We start from the raw sequence: 20,079 nt of genomic DNA on the forward strand, positions 1-20,079 counted from the left end.
CTCCGATCCACCAGAGGTCGCTGCCGACGGCGTCTTTGGCCGCTCACTGACAACCGGAGGCAGCGTGTTGTGTTGCTCTGCTCGGCGAGAGATCAGTCAGTCAGCCAGCCAAAATGTTGAGAATTACGATCCGGGCAGACGTTGGATCCCTTTGGATTTTAGTCTGCATCGTGTATTCTCAGTTCCTGACCGTATCCTCTGATGACATAGTGGTGGCTTGTGGTGGATTTGTGAAATCCGACGTTGAAATCAATTACTCTCTGATCGAGGTGAGACTGCTAACGTTCCGGTTAGCATGCTAGCTAACGGTTAACTGACTTGTAGTGAGGCAAAGGTTAGGCGGAGTTATTTGGTTGAATGTCAGTTTGAATGAAATGTCAAAAACAGAGGTGTTTTAATTCAAAGCGGGTTCTCCGTTGTTGTCTCATTAAATGGTACATCTAATCTAGTTTGACGATGATTTAGTTCATTGCTACATTGCCAATGTGCCTTTTCAGCGCAGTAACGGTTTACTGACAGTTTATATTTAACGTTAACTTTGCTTTAATGTGCATATATCACACGTGGCTGTCACTCCTAATCCTAATATCTGTTAGTGTTGATTAGGAAGATCTTAAATGCTCCACGTCACCAATCTTAATCCTGTCTCATTCAGTGTGCTGGGGATTAGCCATTTGGTGCTTAAACAAGCGAAATGAACTCACTTCCAAGTTGACTGGTTTATGTTTTGATTCTACAAGTTATTTGAATAATTTGCCATGTAACTTGGTATACAAATGCCTCAAACAAATGATATATCCGGTATAGTAACCACAGCTATACTTTGTGTATGTGTGTCCTCCTCCCTGCCCCCCAGATTAAGCTGTACACGAAACAAGGTTCGTTGAAATATCAAACGGACTGTGCTCCCATCAATGGTTACTTCATGATTCCTCTTTATGACAAGGTATGAGAGTCACTCACATGAGTACTTCTGACTGTATTTCTCTGGAGTGATTGTAACGCACAGTTTTAATCCCACCCCCCACAGGGAGACTTTGTTCTGAAGATTGAGCCTCCTCTTGGATGGAGCTTTGGTAAGACAGCCTCGTAACCTGCACATTTATCTGCTGAGTGTCAGAGACTGTATGTAATTCTATGTCTGCCACCAGAGCCCACCAGTGTTGACCTGCATGTGGATGGAGTCAGTGACATCTGCACCAAAGAAGAAGACATCAATTTTGTTTTTACAGGATTCTCTGTCTCAGGAACGGTGAGAATTGATGAGTTACAACTCGCGCCGTTTGAATATGCAGATCTGAATTGTGCAATAAGAGACGCCTGCTTGATTCTTTCTGGAAATTGATCTGTAACAATTATCTTTACAACATTTGCTTTCTAACACGGATGCTTTTGCATAGTTTCTCACCAGTTTTGTTAAAAAAGCTCCTTGTAGACATTGTTTTCCAGAACATCTGTTGCTACAACCTGCCCAAGATTATTTCTATTTTTCTAATTAAGCTAAACAGGCTGAATAGCTAACTGATGCAGGATCTGCGTTACGGTAAGTTTTGCCTGTGTTTGATAATTTGTTCTTGTTCGTGTCGTGTGTATTGTCCAGGTTCTGAGTAAGGGTCATCTCCTCGGCCCGGCAGGAGTGGAAGTGAAGCTGAGCCGCGCGGGAACAGAGGAGAAACTCCAGAGTGTGATCACCCACCCTGGAGGAAAGTAAGCTCCTCACACCCGTCTGTTCAGTGAGGTCTTACACAGGTGCCTCAGCAGTCATCGTGTGGTTGAAACTGTTTGCTGCTAAAAGACTTTTATGTTTTTGCTTTTGCTAACACAGGTACACCTTCTTCAAAGTGCTACCTGGAAATTATGATATCACAGCTTCCCACCCCTCTTGGTCTCTTGAGAAGGTTAGTTTATTTGTCATCATCTGCACAGCTGTAAGACAATATATAGTCTGTGTTCTGTGAGTTTAGTTAGTTACTAAAGCTGGGAAGTTTGAATTTGATCAATGGCTGTCACATGACAGCAACTTTTGGTATCTAAAGATGTTTGAAAAGTACCTTTAAATCTATATTATATTCGTAAATTTTGATTAGAATTTTCTAAAAAATTTTAAAGTGAGCAAATGACTTTGCAAAGACGTAACCAAAGCTTTCTGTGCAGTCGCTGATCTTTTATAAAAAAAAATAAAGAGAGAATCTTATTTTGATTAGATTTCATTAGAAACAACATGTAAACTGCTAAAAGTGAAGATGCTGTTGGTGTAGTTAAAAGAAGTCGGAAGAAAGAGCCGAGTGTGACTAAGAGTCTTCTTAAATAAAAGTGGGACACATCAGCAGGTTTGTAATTCATGATTCAATGTCTGCAAAACCTTTTTCATCCCCATAACAGAGCGTTAACATATTGAGCTCAATGTTGTCACAGTTCTCAGTTAAAGTCTCAAAGCTCTTTTTCATTCTGTATCACTTGAGGGTAAGCTTCATTACGCTCTTACTTGCTCAGCTGATAAAATGCCTCCTCCGGTCAGTAGAGTTCTAAATAACAATCTCCAGCAGTAAGCACACTGCTCCAGATAGAGCAGTTATTCAACCCCTCATTGCAACTTAGGCAGAAACATTTGCTGTCTTCCTGTAGAGTACCACCTCGGTGCAGGTCTCCAATGCCAACGCCCCGGCCGCCGACCATCTGGTGGTCGGAGGCTACGATGTCTCAGGGGAGGTCCGCAGTGATGGAGAGCCCATGAAGGAGGTCACCTTCCTACTGTACTCAGCCACAGTCCAGAGAGAGGTGAACTAACCTTATTTACAGTGAGGAGACAAACTACATCTCACATGTTTTTGTCTCATCTATTCCACATTATTTCAAGATTTTTGTATATTTCTTTAATTTGAAAAACTCCCCACATCTTTTCAGGAAAATGCTGCAGAATTGTGTAGAATAAGTCATTTCTTTGTTTGATTTGACACCACAGCGATGGGAAGCGATGAGTGCATGAAATTCATCGTTTGCTTTGCTTCGCAGGACATCAGTGGCTGCAACACGTCCCCAGTGGAGGGTGCAGATTCTGGGGACAGCTCCCTCATCTACCTGTGCAATGCTCTGTCCAGAGATGATGGCGCCTTCACGTTTCCCTCGCTGGCCAGCGGCGAATACACCGTCGTAAGTTCTTCTTTCTTTCTTTGGAATAAAAAACAAACAACATCTGTCTTGCAATTATTGCATTTATTCAGCTGGTTGCTGTTTGTAACAGAAAACACTAGATGTCACCCCATCCTACACGCTGGTGTATTTCTTCTTTTTTTTCACTCCCTCCCAGCGATTTCAATGGTTATTTAGCAGATTAAATCACAAACTCTACCGGCAATACGAGAAATACAGGATTTCCCAGTTAAAATGCACTGAATGGCTGTTGTTGAAATGCTGCCAACCAAAAACACTGTTTAATTCAATCAATTCTTGCTTTAACCTGAAAATAACTTTGCTCTCTTTCAAATGCATTTAATTGTGATTCCCTCTCTCCAGGTGCCTTTCTACAGGGGAGAAAGGATCACTTTTGATGTTGCCCCTTCAAGGATGAATTTCAAGGTGGAGCACAACAGCTTGAAGCTTGAGGTGAAATTAATATCTCTACTTTTCTTCATTTGTAAGCTTACAAATATGAAAGAAAACTATTCCAAAGTATCCCAGCCACACGTCTGTATGTGAAGCTGTTTCTGTGGCTCTGTGCGCAGCCTATCTTCCGTGTGATGGGCTTCTCTGTGACGGGCCGAGTTCTGAACAGTGCTGGTGGGGAGGGCGTGCCTGATGCCACAGTCTCCCTCAACAACCAGATCAAGGGTAAACATACCAAAAATACTTGATGTTTCCCGTCTTTGAAAAGCAACACAAAAAAAGCAGACCGCTGTGGGAGTGTCTCATTTTTTTTGTAATCTGTAATTTGCTTTGCCATTCTGTTCTCACAGTCATCAGTAAGGAGGACGGTTCCTTCCGGCTGGAGAACATGACAGCTGGTACCTACACCATCCGTGTTAATAAGGAGCTTATGTTCTTTGAGCCAATAACAGTAAAGATTGCCCCAAACACGCCTCAACTTCCCGACATTATCACCACAGGGTATGTTTGGTCTAAGTCTGGTCTCACATGTGGCCATATTACTGACAAACTTTGTAAAGCCCTGATGTTTGTCCAACGCAGGTTTAGTGTATGTGGTCAGATCTCCATTAGTCACCTGCCTGAAGGAATGAAGCAACAGGGCCGCTACAAGGTCACTCTGACGCAACAGGGCCAAGACAAGGCTTCCAGTCGGACCGTTGACTCGGACCCTCAGGGGGCCTTCTGCTTTCAGGCCAAACCTGGAGATTACAGCGTCCATGTAAGGCTCCAGCAGCATTTAGTTTCTGTGGAAGCACCTATAACGTCTTCTTTAAAGTTTTATGGGAAAATCTAAATGTTACTGGAAACTTAAGAGGTTGCACATATAATTTATACAGATGACAAAGTGAACACAAAGTGTTCGGTATAGCTTTGATGTCACCTCCATCTGTTTAGGTCTCTCTCCCTGAAGCAGAGGTGAAAGCAGGCCTGGCTCTGCAGCCTCAGGCCCTTCAGGTCTCTCTTATCGACCGGCCTCTCACAGACCTCCTTTTCACCCAATTCATGGCTTCTGTCTCTGGAAAAGTCTACTGTCTAGGTAACATCTTATCAGTCGAACTTGATCATTTTTTGTCTGTAAAGCAGCCTCATATTTTTGCTCTTTTTGCCTGCTTTGTGTTCACTGGTTCACTTCTTCCAGCTTCCTGTGACGATCTTTCTGTGACTCTGCAACCGGTGAGTCGGCAGGGAGAGAGGAGGACGGTGGCTCTGTCTGGCAGCAGCGACAGCCTCAGCTTCTCTTTTGACAACGTTTTGCCTGGGAAATACAAAGGTTACTTATGATTCAATGTGATGCATTTGTTTTTCACTGTGTTGTCATTTTCATTACTTTTGTAAATCGACATTTCAGAGGAGCAGAAATGCAAAGTCTGCATTACTTGAAGAAGTCAGTCAGGCATTGTCTGTAGACTAATTCCTTCTTCCTGCATGCACGTCTGTTAAATTCCCTCTAATTATTCTGTAATGATTGTTGGGCAATCAATTTTTAATTACCACCTTTCGATCATAACTTTTATACAGTGCCAGTTTTCTGGGGGCATGCCTTTATACAGACAGCGTTTCTGTGCCTTCCGGTGCGCCATCTATCTATATCCTTGTTCTGTGCACACATTTTGCCTGCAAGCTGCCTGCACGCACAGCTTCATTAAAGCATCGTTACACGGGTTTTAGAGTTGCCGAGCTCAGACTAGAATGACATCTTTACATCCTAAAGACTGTGGAGAGCATCAACCTTCTTCTCCCATATTTACTACCATCAGTGGGTATTTCTCATGAGGAGTGGTGTTGGAAACATAAGGCCGTGGAAGTGGAGGTTCTCGACTCTGATGTCTTGGGGGTTGAGTTCAGACAGATTGGCTACATCCTGCGCTGCTCCCTCTCCCATGCCATCACTTTGGTTAGTAATCCATTAATACGGAAGCACTAATGTACACAATTAGCAATGTATCATTACGAATGGTGGCCGTTCTACAATTACTGGCTGTGTGTCAAATGTGTCCTCAGGAATTCTTCCAAGATGGCAGCAAACCTGAGAATGTTGGCGTATACAACCTCTCTAAGGGAGTAAATCGCTTCTGTCTCTCCAAACCTGGTGAGTTTCATTCTCGTGACCTCTCATTAGCTAAAGATGCTATCAATTAGCATACGGAGCAAATATCAGAGTGTAGCAACTTTCCTCTTGTGTATAGCTGGAATACAGTGTTTTTAGCCAGGAGGTCTGTGTCAGACTTGGCTGAATATAAAACTGGAACAGAGTAATTAATCAGCTAAAACGGGTTTGTCCAGGTGTTTACAAAGTCACCCCTCGCTCCTGTCATCAGTTTGAGCAAGATTTCTACACCTATGATACGTAAGTAACGAGCTGGAGTGTGCATTCATTTTAATGAGCTAAAATGACGTTCACTTGTGCATAAATCATTCTACTGACGCCTGTTAATTTGTATGCAACAGCTCGGCTCCCAGTATCCTGACCCTCACTGCGGTGCGGCATCACATGACGGGACTCATCACCACAGACAAGATTCTAGATGTCACAGTCACAATCAAGTAATTAGGACTCAATGAGGCCGGGCTCATTCTAGCCAGATGCTGTCTGGTACTGTCTGCCCTCGATGTTTTTTTATTTAAAAGTGCTCCTCTCCCCGGTCAGATCGTCCATTGAGAGCGAGCCAGCGCTGGTGCTGGGTCCCCTGCGCAGCCTGGAGGAACAGAGGCAGGAGCAGCAACTGCAGGAGATTCAGCTGCGCCGCCAGGAACGGGAGCGTCGAGCAGCCGAGGAGGAGGGAGGTGCCAGAGACGATAGTCCTCCTATCCAAGAGAAGGCTGATGAACTGACAGGCCCCTTCCACTATGAGTTCTCCTACTGGGCCAGGTCAGTTTGCAGAGAAAGGACTCTCAGGTTCACACAGCAATAAAATGTTGGATGAGCAGCTAGTTTATCTAGTTTGTTGCCTAACAAGTTGGTTTATGAAAATTTTAATTTAGAGACATCCACAATGTTTCAAATCAAAGAAAGACGTCTTTATTTTTCTGCCAAGGAGTCTAAATGTGAACTGTCACTGGACTTCAGCTGCACTTATTACATGTCACGTCTTAGAAGACATCTCTCTGAATGTTTCATGTGCAAAGCTTATTCGGACCTTTAATAAAAGGATACTTTGTAACACTTATTTATCTTCACCCGACTTTGAATATTTAGAGAATTATTTGCTTATTCTTCCATTGATGATAATAACCACCAGTTCTTAGAGGCACTTGGAATTGTGAGCCCACGTTGTCATGCAGTGAGTTAATGTTTACAACATGACTGTACAGGGCTGGTGAGAAGATTACGGTGACTCCTTCCTCTAAGGAACTGCTGTTCTACCCTCCTGAAGTGGAGGCAACTATTACAGGAGGTAATGTACCCATTAGTTTTGAATGAGTAGGTGTATCCAAACTTTTGACTGAATGTGTGTCCTTGTTTTTCTTCTATTCGCTTCATGCACTTTTTCTTCTTTGCTGAAGTGAAAGTGAATCACTGGTGAAAAAACTAGGAAAATTAGTCTGAAAATTGAGTGAGATGCAAACTATATGCTCTCTCTTTTACCAGAGTCATGTCCAGGTCGGCTGGTGGACATCATTGGGCGTGCAGGACTCTTCCTGGAGGGTAAGGTGTCACCAGAGTTGCAAGGTGTGGAGATATCCATCACTGAGAGAGGATCCGCCGCACCGCTCATTACCGTGGCCACCAATGAGATGGGAGCCTACAGGTACGAGAGAAATAGCTTGCCTAAGATGCACTTGGAGGATATTTGATTTTTTTACCTTTGGGTTGTGCTTTGATAGTTGTGACCTCACATTGGTGCTAAACAATGTGTGTGTGGCTGCTGTGGGTCCTGCATGATCTAAATGTCCTCATCAGAGAGTGTCTGTGACGCTTTATCCTGACAGTCATGGACCTGGAGATTTGTTTTGACCACATATATCTGGTCATATATCTGTCTGTTGAGTATAAGCAAGCTGTTCGCAGAACATTATACTAACAGGCTAATCCATTAACGCACCTTAGGAAAGAAGCTTGCATTAAGTCAACATGGACATGTTATGGCAATATTGGGCTTTCAATCAAATCTTTGACTCAGCATACTTCTCTACCCACATAGATAACAGTTATTGATGCTGAACATTTCAAAATGTCTGAATTGATCCTCTTAACTTCCGTGTTTGACTGTGCTCCTTGGATTGATTGACACGTTTCATCGGGAAAGTTCAAGGAGCTCAGTGCAGATCAGAGAAAGATGATCATAGATCTGCACAAGTCAGGAAGGTCTCTTGGAGTCACGTTTAAACAACTGCAGAGTTAAAGATCACCAGTTCAAACATTTGTATGTGAGAAATAGAGAAATAATTGGAAAGCTTCTGGATACTGTGGCTTCTTCCCACCGTCCAGAAACGTGCACGTTAGGTTGATTGGTGGCTGTAAACTGACCGTAGGCTCAGGATGAACATTTGTCTCGTTTGTCTCTGTTGGCCCTGCGATGGGCTGGCAAACTATCCAGGGCCTACCCTGCCACTGCCTGGCAGCTGGAATAGGCCTTCTGGTGGAACGTTTGACAGTCAGACAAGACGACGACTGAATTGTTTGGCCTCAATGACCAGAGGTATATTTGGGAGAGTAAATTGAATTGAGGAGCTGTTCAACCACAACACCCACTGGGAGTCACGGGGTTGCTAGCATTGTGTATGTACTGATGTCAGTGGAACTGCTAAACAGCACAAAGTGAATGGAATAATGGAGCATGACAGCCTCACAATTCCACATAACTTCAACCCATCAGTTAGACAGATGGGTTTATATGGACAGATGTTTATATGGGCCAGTGACTTATAACATAAACTAAAACTGGTTGTGGAGTGGATAAAGCAGCCTAATGGTAAGCTTTTTAAATGGCTTTCCTGAAGTCATGACCTCAGCTCTGTTGAAAATATGTGGACTGCGCTTTAAAGGTGTGTGCATGCCGAGAAACCAGGAAATGAAAGCAGACTCTGGTCAAGGTGCAACAGTGAAGTTTAATTTTGATCCTGTTCTGAAGCCTAAAACAGATTAAAACCCAAATAGTTATTTTGGGGGGGGGGTAGATTGTGCAGAGATTGGGTTGGGAATTAATAATGGCCCAGTTCCATTAAATGTCTCAAGAGGGCCCTGACAGTGAACCACTGTAGCATGCACAAAAGCAGCAGCACCATTTAATGGAAGCATATTCTGTGGCAAAGCCTGGCCATTCTGTGAAGATGATTAATTACTTTTTATTCCTTATATTCAACAAGGTTTTATGTTGAATGCAAACTTATAGCTGAGGCTGAAGCTAAATTTAGACCTAAATGATTTAAATGTCAGCGTCTGATCGATTTTAAGCTTGAATACAGAAAGTCTCGATCATAAACTCTTCTTAATGACTTCTTGATTAAATGTGTCAGGATCAAATGTAAAAACAAAAAAATGAAGGTATTATAAACCTGTCAGCTGTTTATTGATTTTAATCACCTTAAACCTCATCATATTTCTTGTTCTCTTGTTTTTTTTGTTTTTTTGTTTCTCTTCCTGTGATTGGCTACTGTTGATGCTGCTTGAGTTACGGTTAATTGGGTTTGGTTTTTCTAAAATGTAAGCCTGTCAGAGGCCGAGTCGAAGTGGCTCTACGACTGTTGTTATATGAACATTTACATTAACTGTCAGTGTGGAAGATGATCTTCTGAGATTTAAGCACCTTATGACATGTAATGCTTTATGGGGACTAAATTTGGACCTCTGCGACTTTGTTGAAAATTCATCAATAACGAGTTTCTTCCATGAAACTTTTACTTTTATTATAATAAATCTGATGTTGCAGCAATTATTGCTTGAGGTCAAATCGCTAAAGCTCACACAGCAGCATTTGTGTCACAATTTCTGTGTAAATAATTCAAAGTAAATAATGGATCTGCACTGCGGGCATCTCTTGTGCATTCCAACCACGTGACAAATTCCGTCTCCCACCTCATTTCTCCTCTCGTCCCCTCAGTGTGGGTCCGCTCCACAGCGACCGGCAGTACGACATCAGTGCCAGTAAAGAGGGTTTCGTCCTGAGTCCAGTGGAGGGGACCCAGGGAGATTTCAAAGCGTTCGCTCTGGCCGGCGTCACCTTCAAGGTACATGTGACCACCGTCCTCACACGCATGCATGCAGAACATCCCGTTGATCACCAGCCCCTTTTGTTAAATTCACACTGTTTAGCTGACTTTTTCATCTGTGGTACACTTCTCTGATTGTGGTGCTTCAAGCGAATATGACAGGACATGATGAACAGCTTGTTTGTTCCTTCTGAATGTACAAAGTGTATATAAAAAGAGAAGATCAGTCTCGGATAGTTGAATCAGTTTTTTAATTTGAGGAGTACTCGGTCGGCTTTGATATTCTGTGTGTGATCCAGATCAAGTCAGAGGACGGCCAGCCCCTGTCAGGCGTCCTTCTGTCTCTGAGCGGAGGACATTTCCGTTCCAACCTTTTGACTCAGGACACTGGCCTCCTCACCTTCAATAACCTGGTAAGAAAGAGACCGTTCTTTCATCCCTTTAGGATCGGCTCCCTGCGCTGTAGTGCCTCACTCCATCAAGCTGTGTGTGCTTTGACCTCTCTTTTGCTTTAGATAAAATAAGCATTTCTGCTTTCCATAAAAAATAAATAATTACCGTCTGTCTCTTCAGAGTCCTGGTCAGTACTACTTCAAGCCCATGATGAAAGAGTTCCGCTTTGAGCCGGCCTCTCAGATGATCACAGTGGAAGAGGGTCAAAACCTCAGCATCGATATAACAGGCATTAAGACTGCCTACAGGTATGAGTGCACCTCGTACTGTTTGTGTTGTGCTGTTTAAACTAAACTTTTGCTTTTGTACTGCTCGACAGCATCGTTAAAAGAGTCACAGGCTAAATTTGTACATTTTTGTGGGCCTGTACTTCCGTCCTCAGCTGCTACGGAGCGGTACAGTCCCTGAGCGGGGACGCAGAGAGGGATGTGGCTGTGGAGGCGGTGGGTCAGGGAGACTGCAGCCTCTACAGTGAGGACACCGTCACCGACGAAGAGGGTCGATTCAGACTCAGGGGTCTGCTGGTGAGATGCAACAAATTGTTCAAATTACCACTTTCTGTATCGGATCATAAAGAAACCCTTTCATTTCACTTAGTAAAATATAATATGTAGATGGCATATGAGCAGGCATAATGGACTGGATATGATTATTCTGCTGTTTTTCTGAACATCTCATTTGATTAAAATTGTGTATTGCTTTCTTGCAGCCGGGTTGCAAATATTTGATTCAACTGCGAGCTGAAGGCAATGACCACATAGAACGGGCCTTGCCACAACACAGAGATATAGAGGTAGGTAACAACTGCTCATCATCCAGATGTCAAGCGAGGATTATCGTCAACTTTAATTTTCTTTTATGCATTTTGAATGACAATAAAGATAATTCTGACTTTTAAAACGCCCACTTTAGCAAGAAAAGAAAACAACACAACACTAAATGCTATACAATACAAGACTGTACAATATTGTTATTATATAAAAGGAAGAGTGGATAAAAAGTCTGGAAGAAGATGTGAGCATATCTGCTGTCTTTGGCATTGAAAGCTTTCATTCGCTGTCGCGTTACTTTCAGCACACTTCTCTATTTGGACACACAGTATCTGTACTTAGCAGATCAGAGCTCTGTGACAGTGATCAATGAACAGGGATTTCATACGTCCAGGAACTGGTGCAAAGGTCCAGATGCATCTCTCAGGTCCCGTGTCGGGTCTTTGCTGGATTTATTTTTCCTCTCTCTTAAGGACATCACTTCCAGATGCTGTTCAGCTGCTGTAGATAGCACGCCCCTGCCACTTCTTCTTGTGTCCTCTACTTATCCAGTTGCTCCAGATTTTATAAAGACACACAGCACACCAAGCTGAGTTATACCAAGGTTTGGCTTAAAGCTCTCACCTTTTTGGTGCGGAAATACAATTCTTTTGTCTGTCAAACTGTTATCGTTGCCATTTTTCCTAGACATGATAAAGGAAATTAGAACAAATTAGAGTTTGTGTCTGATAGTATTCGTTTCTTAAGATGCAGTTTAAAATGGGTTCCTACCTTTTGTTGTCTGTTATGTGTAGGCCTTCTCATGTACATCATGCAAATATGATGGAATATTATTCAAAGTATTACTTTATTATCAGGTTTGTAATTAAAAAAGGAAAGAAACGGCCACAATTGTGAAGGATATTGCTGTCACAGGCTGCTCACACTCACCTTCCTGTCCTCATTTTTATTTACACAAACCCCGGTTGGTACGATGGGATGAAACTAATCGAGTGTCGCTTTGAAAGTTGCAGCCACAGTGAGTTGTGAGACATGGTATCCTCTCTTTCCAGTGTTTCCTTTGCTAAATGAGTTAATGTAGGAAGCATTTAAACTCATTTCCTTGTTAATTAGAGAATGCCATCAGTTGTTATCACGGCAGCAACTTGGATACTTGCAGGTCCATTGAACTGTACCCAGTGTCGTCCGAGTTGAGCTGACATGAAGTCAGACTCACCTTTTTTAGAAGAATATTTCCTACAAACTACAGATGATGTTTAAGCTTTTTGGCTAACAGATAAACAATTTAAAACAAATTAAGAGCGTTTCAGTTAAATGTTGTGAAAGACACTGTAACCATGGACACAGCGTCTGAGCCAAATGTGTAAAAGAAATGTATTCATAGAAACAGTTAAACTGCTTTGATTTTATAAAAACAAACCATAAGGTGTGCTTGATAAGACTTTTTCTGGCATTACGACACTGTAACGAGGACTTTTTTTTTGTGGTGCTGCAGCTTCTTTTCAGCTCTGACTCTGAATTTGATGCTCCCGTAGCATTTTCTTTTAGAGTTCATGACAGCTACACTGCTACTTTAATGCCTGTAAACCCTCTTGACTGTTCCCAGCTTAAGCACATGGAAATATGTTTTCAGTAGCTTCCATCCACTGTCTTTGTTAAATACAACAACTGTGCTTGTGACATGTGACAAAACTGTGAATCTGAGGACATCAGTGAACATCACACACCGCAGTGCTTTCTGTCTCTTTCACAGACATGTCTGAATGACGCATTAAGGAAAATTTAAGCCAGAGTGACCATTGTGCGAAAGTTTTAAGGCTAGCGCTTTAACAGATTAGTGTAGCCATTACTGTTGCGTATCTCATGGCCAAAGAAAAGCTTTTGTGTTAACAGTCAAAAGCTCAAGAGTTTTCAGCATCACACTTTTATTTCACACTTCCAACTCAGTTATGAACACTTTAAAAAGGGAAAAAGCTTGTAGATAGCATGCCCCTGCCACTTTGAAAAAGGCTTTTTCTGTAACTGAATTGTTGAAATAACTGTGAGAACCCTGTGATTATAACTTAAATCAGCTGCCTTATCACATGGGTCCTTTCTATACACAGAACAAAAGCAACAATAATTCCACCAGCAAAGTTTAAACCTCTCAGTTCATAATTTGAGCTTGTCTGAAATGTCCTCCTAATCTCTCTGAGGCTGGAAATGCCTTAATTCCCCTTAATTCTCTGTCATTATCACAGCATGTGACTTGAACAAAAGCTTTACCTCAAATTCACATTTGGTATTTCATTTACCAGGTCAAGGTGGTATTATTAGATTAAGCTCTAATTTCCCCTCAGGTTGGCAGTGATGACATTGAAGGGGTCAATATCATCGCCTTCAGGCAGATCAATCAGTTCGACCTCAGTGGAAACATCATCACGTCTCCTGAACATCTCCCAACTTTATCGGTATGACTTGTTGTCGCTGCAGTTTAGTGTGTTTTCCTGAACCTTTATACCATTAATCTGTGAAGTTAAACTGCAAATAATACATTGTTTTCCTTGTATAGGTGAAACTATACAAGAGCGACAATCTGGACAATCCAATCAACACCGTCTCTCTCGGACAGTCCCTTTTCTTCCACTTCCCTCCTCTGGACCGGGATGGCGAGGTATCAGCTTTAACTTCTGTTTTAATTTTCTGTTTGAATTGGATTGAATGTAATTTTTCGAGCTGCAATGATCCAGAACATGCTGTTTTCATATCTACAGTCACCTCTGTGTGCTTTTCAGAGCTATGTGCTGATGCTGTACTCCACGCTGTCCCGCTCCCAGTATGATTACACTCTGCCCCAGGTCTCCTTCACCTCCACTGGCTACCACAAGCACATCACTCTCACCTTCAACCCCACTGTAAGATGCAAAAGGAGTTTTAAAACATTGCTTTTCTAAATTTTATTATAAGACATGTCATAATATTGATTAGCCTTCTCTTTAAATCGTTATCCACGGACTGCATGTGTGTTTCCCACAGCGTAAAGTGCCTGACCAGGATGTTGCACAGGGCTCCTACATAGCTCTGCCCCTCACCTTGCTCCTCCTCTTAGCTGCGTACAACCACGAGAAGGTACATGGCAAGCTCCAACTAATCATGACAAGACATTCATAGAGATTTTCTCGCCTTCTTCTGCTGCTGGAATAAACCTTGCTGGCATTTGGCCTTGTCAGGGCAAAGCCTAAAAGTCTGATCGGCATTTAAAAGAATTTCCTGTTTTTTCCAGTTTTTATATTCTGTATTCGTTTCCTGCTGATCCCATTATTTGTTGCATGGCTAATTTTAATACTTCAGATTTTTCCGACCAGAAAGCATTTGTTTAACACAGTCTGCTGACCTGTTTTCCAGGTGATTCCTCTCCTGTTACAGTTGGTGAACCGCATCCAGGGAGTGAGGAGCATGGCCCAAGCCAGCAGTGACAGCGCTGCTTTAGATGAAGCCAAACGTCAGGCCAAGAGACAGAAAGCCAGGCGCACATGAGGCGCCTTCACATCACATCTTTGTACACTAAACTGAACGCTAGCAACCTTGACCTCAGCCTCAGAGAGCACTGGGTTACACTTCATCAGAATTTACATCCATGTGTTTTCAGTGCTAGTGAACCGTTTAGCTTGTCAAGGTGTGATTTGAGACTGTGTTCAGGTTCAGTCCAGCACAGACCACTCAACATGCGATACCACCACCTCATCAGCCATTCTGATTCACTGGACTGACAGCTTTTCTTTTATTAGTTAACTGTTGGTTTTTTTTGTTCTGTTTTTTTCCCCACAGCCATCATTGTCTGAGATCTCTGTCAATACTTGGAGCAGAACAATTTTTATACATTTGTACTTCATGTGGATCAACTTAAAACATTTTCTTTCTTTTTTTTATTGCACTTACGTGCCTCCTATGTCAGTCTTAACGTTGCATATCTCGTCAGTCAGGACATGGGGTCACAGTGGAAGTGGAATTTAATCAGACTTGAATCAATATAGGCTTACGTATTTCTAAAATGTCCAACAAAGAGCATCAACGACTTGACATAATAATATAGCTTAAATATGACCCCTGAAGTCAGTTAGGTGTTAAACTGAACTGACCCTCATACCGGCAGAAACATGGGGCTCCGCAGCGGCTAACACTCTAAGGTGTTACCAACCTGACAGACAGCTAACAGCTTTCTGTTGTTCTCATATTACTTAAATGTAATTCACCAACAAGTTACTGTGAAGCACTCCACTTCTGATGGTCTTTTTATAATCTGTAAGTGTGATGTAAGATTAACTTGATTTCAGTTTTTTCATTAGCTCAGGATATAGTTGATGGATAGAATGCTGGAAATTTGAGTTTGAATACTGTGTGAGGACATTTTTATTTTTTTTGTTAAAGGGTAGGCTGGGGGAGTGCGGTAGGGAGCTTTGGGGCTAACTGATAGTTGATTAATTTATTAAATGTGTTTAATCAGGTGTGAATGATTACCCAATTTGTATGCTAGCAGGTGTCTTTCAGAAGTGCGGTTTACTCTTGTCAGATAAAGTGTGTGTTTAAGGGGACTAATTCATAAAAGCAAAAATGAGAATCAAAGGGTCCGTCTCAACTTTGTGTTGAGCTCAGAAAGATAAGACAACATTGTTAATTCTCAAGCTCATTGTTGCACCACAGAGCTGCGTAATATACTGTGAAAGCTCTGGAACCACAATTATTTTTCTCTATTTAATCTCAGTTGTTGCTCACTTTCACTGGAGGATCAAACAGCCTCTGAATCGAAATATTTACCACTTAGGCCTCATTTAGAGAGGCTTATTGTTTGGCTGGGGTGTTAGAAGGGGCGGGGGGGGGGGGGGGGGGGGGTATTCTGTCATTGTCATTGTGTCAGAATCTGTTTTTGACAAAATAAAGTTTGACTAAAATGGAAATGAACTTGACCGCGTCACAGCTCTGCCTGTTGGGGGCAGTGTTATTCTAGACATGAATATATGAGGTATGAAGGATAAAATATGCTCAGAATGATTGCTCCTCATGGATGTTGTACAGAATCTCACAAAAATTGGACTATCCTCAGAAAGTCAACAACAACATGTGAGACTTATTGCTACTTCTATATAAATGGTAAGGCAAAGTCGAGACAAGCCGATGTTTTGCTAAAACAGATTACAAAGTTGTAGCAGAACTATCAGGGCTCACTCTTCTGATTTTTAGCCTCAGATGAAAATGTACACAATAGCATTTTGGAGAGTTTTCCCCTCCCTTCATCCGCCCTTTCTCTCTGTGTTACCCGACAGCATAATATAAAGTATGTCAGATAGCAAAGAGCTTCATAATCTATGCAATAAAACAATAGAACCAACAGGGAAAGGAGGGGGTCCAAAAATATTTTCCCAAGTTAGATATTGCACAAAGTTGTGGGATATAAAGTATGTGATCAAGAACAGACCTCTGGACAGTTCTGGTCTGTCCATGCTGTGGTTGACGGGGTTAAGCAAAGTCATAGAGGTTCTACATTACTTTGGTAACATTCTCACTGTGAATGGAGAGATGCCATCTTGTCTGATCTCTCGTCTGTTTGTGCATGATTGTGTTGTAACAATATCAGTAATGAAGTGGTTTTCACTGTGTGAGAAAATGAATGAATAATTTTGCTCTCTCACAAACCTCCCATCTTTACACCGGAATTCTGTCTAAGTGGCTAGGTTTGGCAGCCTTGCAAACTTTGCTAATGTTGGTTTGCAAATTGACTGCTATTCAGAAACTGGTTACAGAAAGAGAATAAGTTGGTTTCCACCAAATTGAATAATGGAGATAGTCCTTCGCTCCAGTGCTGAAGTGCAGCAATACATCAGAAATGTTTCCATTACATTGAAGTGCAACAGCTCCAAGGATTGGGGTAATCTGCATGCTGGCTTGTTGACAGGTCTAACAGGGACACTGTATTAGACTTTTTCTTATTTTGCTGTGTGGAAAAAGACCATTCATTTTAGCGGTACAGAAATACAGCATGTCCGTTAAATCGTAACCTTTTAAAGAGTAAAATCATTTTAGGGATTTTTTTGAAAACATGATTTATGTGCGAGATAATAAATGCTTAAAACTAGTAGGCTGAAAACTGGTTTTACTGAATTGTGGAGATGGCCTGTTAAACAGTATATCAATTTTCTGTTCAGATCTAAAATCACAAATCCATGATGCAGAGGGATGATTAAATAGACTGCTTGAATTGCAGAGTAATTATGAGAACAAGGAAAAGCTTGATTCATTTTGCAAAGTGAAGCTGAACTGTAGCATCATGTTTGTGGACTGGAAGGGAAAGTTAATAACAGAGATCGCCACCTACACTCGTCTAATTTTTTACCTGGTAGATTTACAATCTTCAACTGAAGGACAAATAACACTGCTGCAACAACCTTTCTGAGTCACAACAATTCTGAGGCATGACATATTCTCCATGTTGAAAGTAAGCTGCACAGTTTAACAATGATGGTAGCTTATTATAAAGCCAGTTAAGTGACCAAAATGTTTAATATCTGCATGCACCTTTGTGATTTTGCATCTAAGCGAATTATCTTGGTTAAAGAAGCTCTCACCCATTAGTGTGGTGCATTTAAGCTCATCTGAGGTGTGTTAATCAGCAGTGTATGGGCCCCCATTGTGTGCGAGCATAAAGCACTGCCCATTTTGAAACCTGATTATAGTTGGTTGGTAATTTTTTTAATCATTCATGTTCAGTTTAGTGGTTTGGAACATTAATCTGTGATGTGACAAACTCAGAGATTAGATTTAATTCTGCTTTACTCCACTGCAGGTGGAGCTGTCAGGGCACCAGTCTTTGAGTGGCGAGAGTGGGAATTGAACCGCCAACCTTCCAGTTATTGGACAAACCACTGAGCCACAGCCACCCAATACGAATGCACACAAATGATCCCAGTATAACTTCACTGAAATATAATATTTACTACATGCTTGTTATGTAACATAATGGGGTTTATGGGCTTTCAATTAAAAGTCAATATTGCTTGATATTTACACTTCATGAACTAAAATAGAAAACTGTGATGAGCTCATGGAAGCTCAATGGAAGAGTGGGAAAGAAAAACAGGAAACAAAAGCTTTTTTCTCATAAATATAATTTTACATATGGTAACTTTATCAGTTAGAAGCTTGGCCAAAATCAAAAAAGTGCTGCTTGAATTATTTCCCTAAAAAACAGAAGCACTCTGTATTTTCCATAGTGCTTTTTCTTTTTGTGATCCAGACAGTTTGAGCTTTAAACAACAAACTTTTGTTGCCCCTCATTATTTTGTATTCTTGTCAGAATTGTTTGTCCTCCTCTATCTCTACACAGACACATTTGACACGGTGTTTATGTGAATCCAATGCAGGAAGGGACATCTCCTTGTACCCTGTCTGTTTTGTTGAAAAAGAGTGCCGGTGTTGTGTCACTCAGTGCTCAGCCTGTTTGACAGTAGCTGAGACACCACACTGTGCTCCTCTGCTGGCATTTTGACTCAGCGAGATTGAGATGCAGCCAATTAGTGTGGGCCATGCAGCTCTGCGTCTGTCAGGAGCAACCAGGGGAATGGAAGCTGCAACAACACACACCGGTGTCTGCAGCTTGATCACATAACCTTGTCACTCAAGTTCAGAACACATGGCAGTATCTCATGGATGTTTGTCATAGTTGTCCTTTTATTGCCAAACTGTCTCCCAGGAATTCTTGAGGATCCTTGATGTCCCCAACAAATGATTGTTGTTGCATGAGACAAACAGATAAATTCCTATTATGGCACAACCTGTGAATTAAAGTTTGTTCTCTCACTCCAAGTGAACTTAAAGATAAATAGAATACCTATCCAGAGTCCTCAGTGATTCAGAATTTTTCCCTCATCCGCTGCATTTGCATCAATGTGTCACCTAACATAACCCTTCCCAACTCATGTCACCCCACACTCCAGTGGCTTGCTGCCCAGCCTGATTCACACTTACGGCTCGTAATGCATGGGCTAGGACACAAGTCGTCACCGAGCAGAGGAGAGAGGAGGAAGCGATGGGTGCAGCACAACGTCTGTACCAGACATTTGAGGGGAAAGCAGGGGAGGGGAGGGAATAAATATTCAAAGAGGATGATGACAAGATGTGCAGCGGTGAGGGTGATGTGTAATAATATCTACTGGCTGCTTTTTGTGGGAGCTAACACGTGTGTGTGGACACAACCCAGACTGACTCTAAAGTGCCAGTTTCTATCAGCACAGGAGGTGTGTCATGTTACCCTTTTATGAAACCTAATGCCTACTTACTGCTTGCCAGATGTGATGACAGCAGTCTCATCTCTAATGTAATCAGAGAGAGTAAGAGTTCACATAAGGCATCAAAAGTGTGACATGATTCATGACACATATTAAATTATTCATGCTTTTCATTCTCCATGATCCCCTTCTTGCCTTTAGGATTAGTAGCGGCTCCTTTTCTAACAGCAAAAATAAAACAAAAATGAAAAGATTATATTACAACCTCAATTCCACAAAATTTGGAACGCTGTGTAAAATAAAAAACGAAATTAAATGATTTGAAAACCCAATACATACATTTTTTATTCACAATAGAACATGAAAGTGAGACATATTTCCTGAAAAAATATTAGTTCATCTAGAATTTGATGGCAACACATTTAAAAAAAAAAGTGTCCATGTTTCTTATTGTGTAGCATCCCCTCTTCTTTTAGCCACAGTCTGTAAACATCTGGGAACAGTTGCTGAATCTTTGGGAGAGGAATGTTGTCACATTCTTGTCTGATATAGGAATCTTCCTGCTTAAATTTAGATTAATCTGACCACAGAACGGTTTTTGATTTTTTTCTCAACCCATTTTAAATGTGCTTTGGCCCAGAGAATACAGCAGTGTTTCTGGATCATGTTCACATCTTGCTTCTTCTTTGCATCATGGAGCTGTAACCTTCTGAGTGGCAGTTCACAGTTTAAGGTGAAGCACGTTCAAACTGTCTACTACACCTGTCCACATATTCAATCCTTTCCTTGAATATGCACCTGAC

The 20,079-nt window shown here is 41.7% G+C and overlaps 1 protein-coding gene across 1 annotated transcript; it reads left to right on the forward strand.

Moving 5' to 3' along the window:
* The first annotated feature begins 33 nt into the window (after positions 1–33).
* Positions 34–15,946, forward strand: nomo (nodal modulator). The gene is made up of 31 exons (XM_072384380.1): positions 34–269; positions 857–946; positions 1,031–1,076; positions 1,152–1,252; positions 1,601–1,707; positions 1,826–1,898; positions 2,626–2,778; positions 3,013–3,150; positions 3,514–3,603; positions 3,723–3,828; positions 3,954–4,104; positions 4,186–4,363; positions 4,540–4,681; positions 4,784–4,915; positions 5,403–5,539; positions 5,647–5,734; positions 5,929–5,992; positions 6,094–6,189; positions 6,293–6,514; positions 6,958–7,040; positions 7,235–7,394; positions 9,687–9,813; positions 10,095–10,208; positions 10,369–10,496; positions 10,631–10,772; positions 10,958–11,041; positions 13,358–13,468; positions 13,570–13,671; positions 13,793–13,912; positions 14,034–14,126; positions 14,403–15,946. The coding sequence occupies exons 1-31, from the start codon at positions 114–116 to the stop codon at positions 14,532–14,534; spliced, it is 3,666 nt and encodes a 1,221-aa protein (XP_072240481.1). The 5' UTR covers positions 34–113; the 3' UTR covers positions 14,535–15,946.
* The last annotated feature ends 4,133 nt before the right edge of the window (positions 15,947–20,079 follow it).

Source organism: Leuresthes tenuis, unplaced genomic scaffold (assembly GCF_036924035.1).
Source record: "Leuresthes tenuis unplaced genomic scaffold, fLeuTen1.0.hap1 SCAF_4, whole genome shotgun sequence".
Taxonomy (NCBI): Eukaryota; Metazoa; Chordata; class Actinopteri; order Atheriniformes; family Atherinopsidae; genus Leuresthes; species Leuresthes tenuis.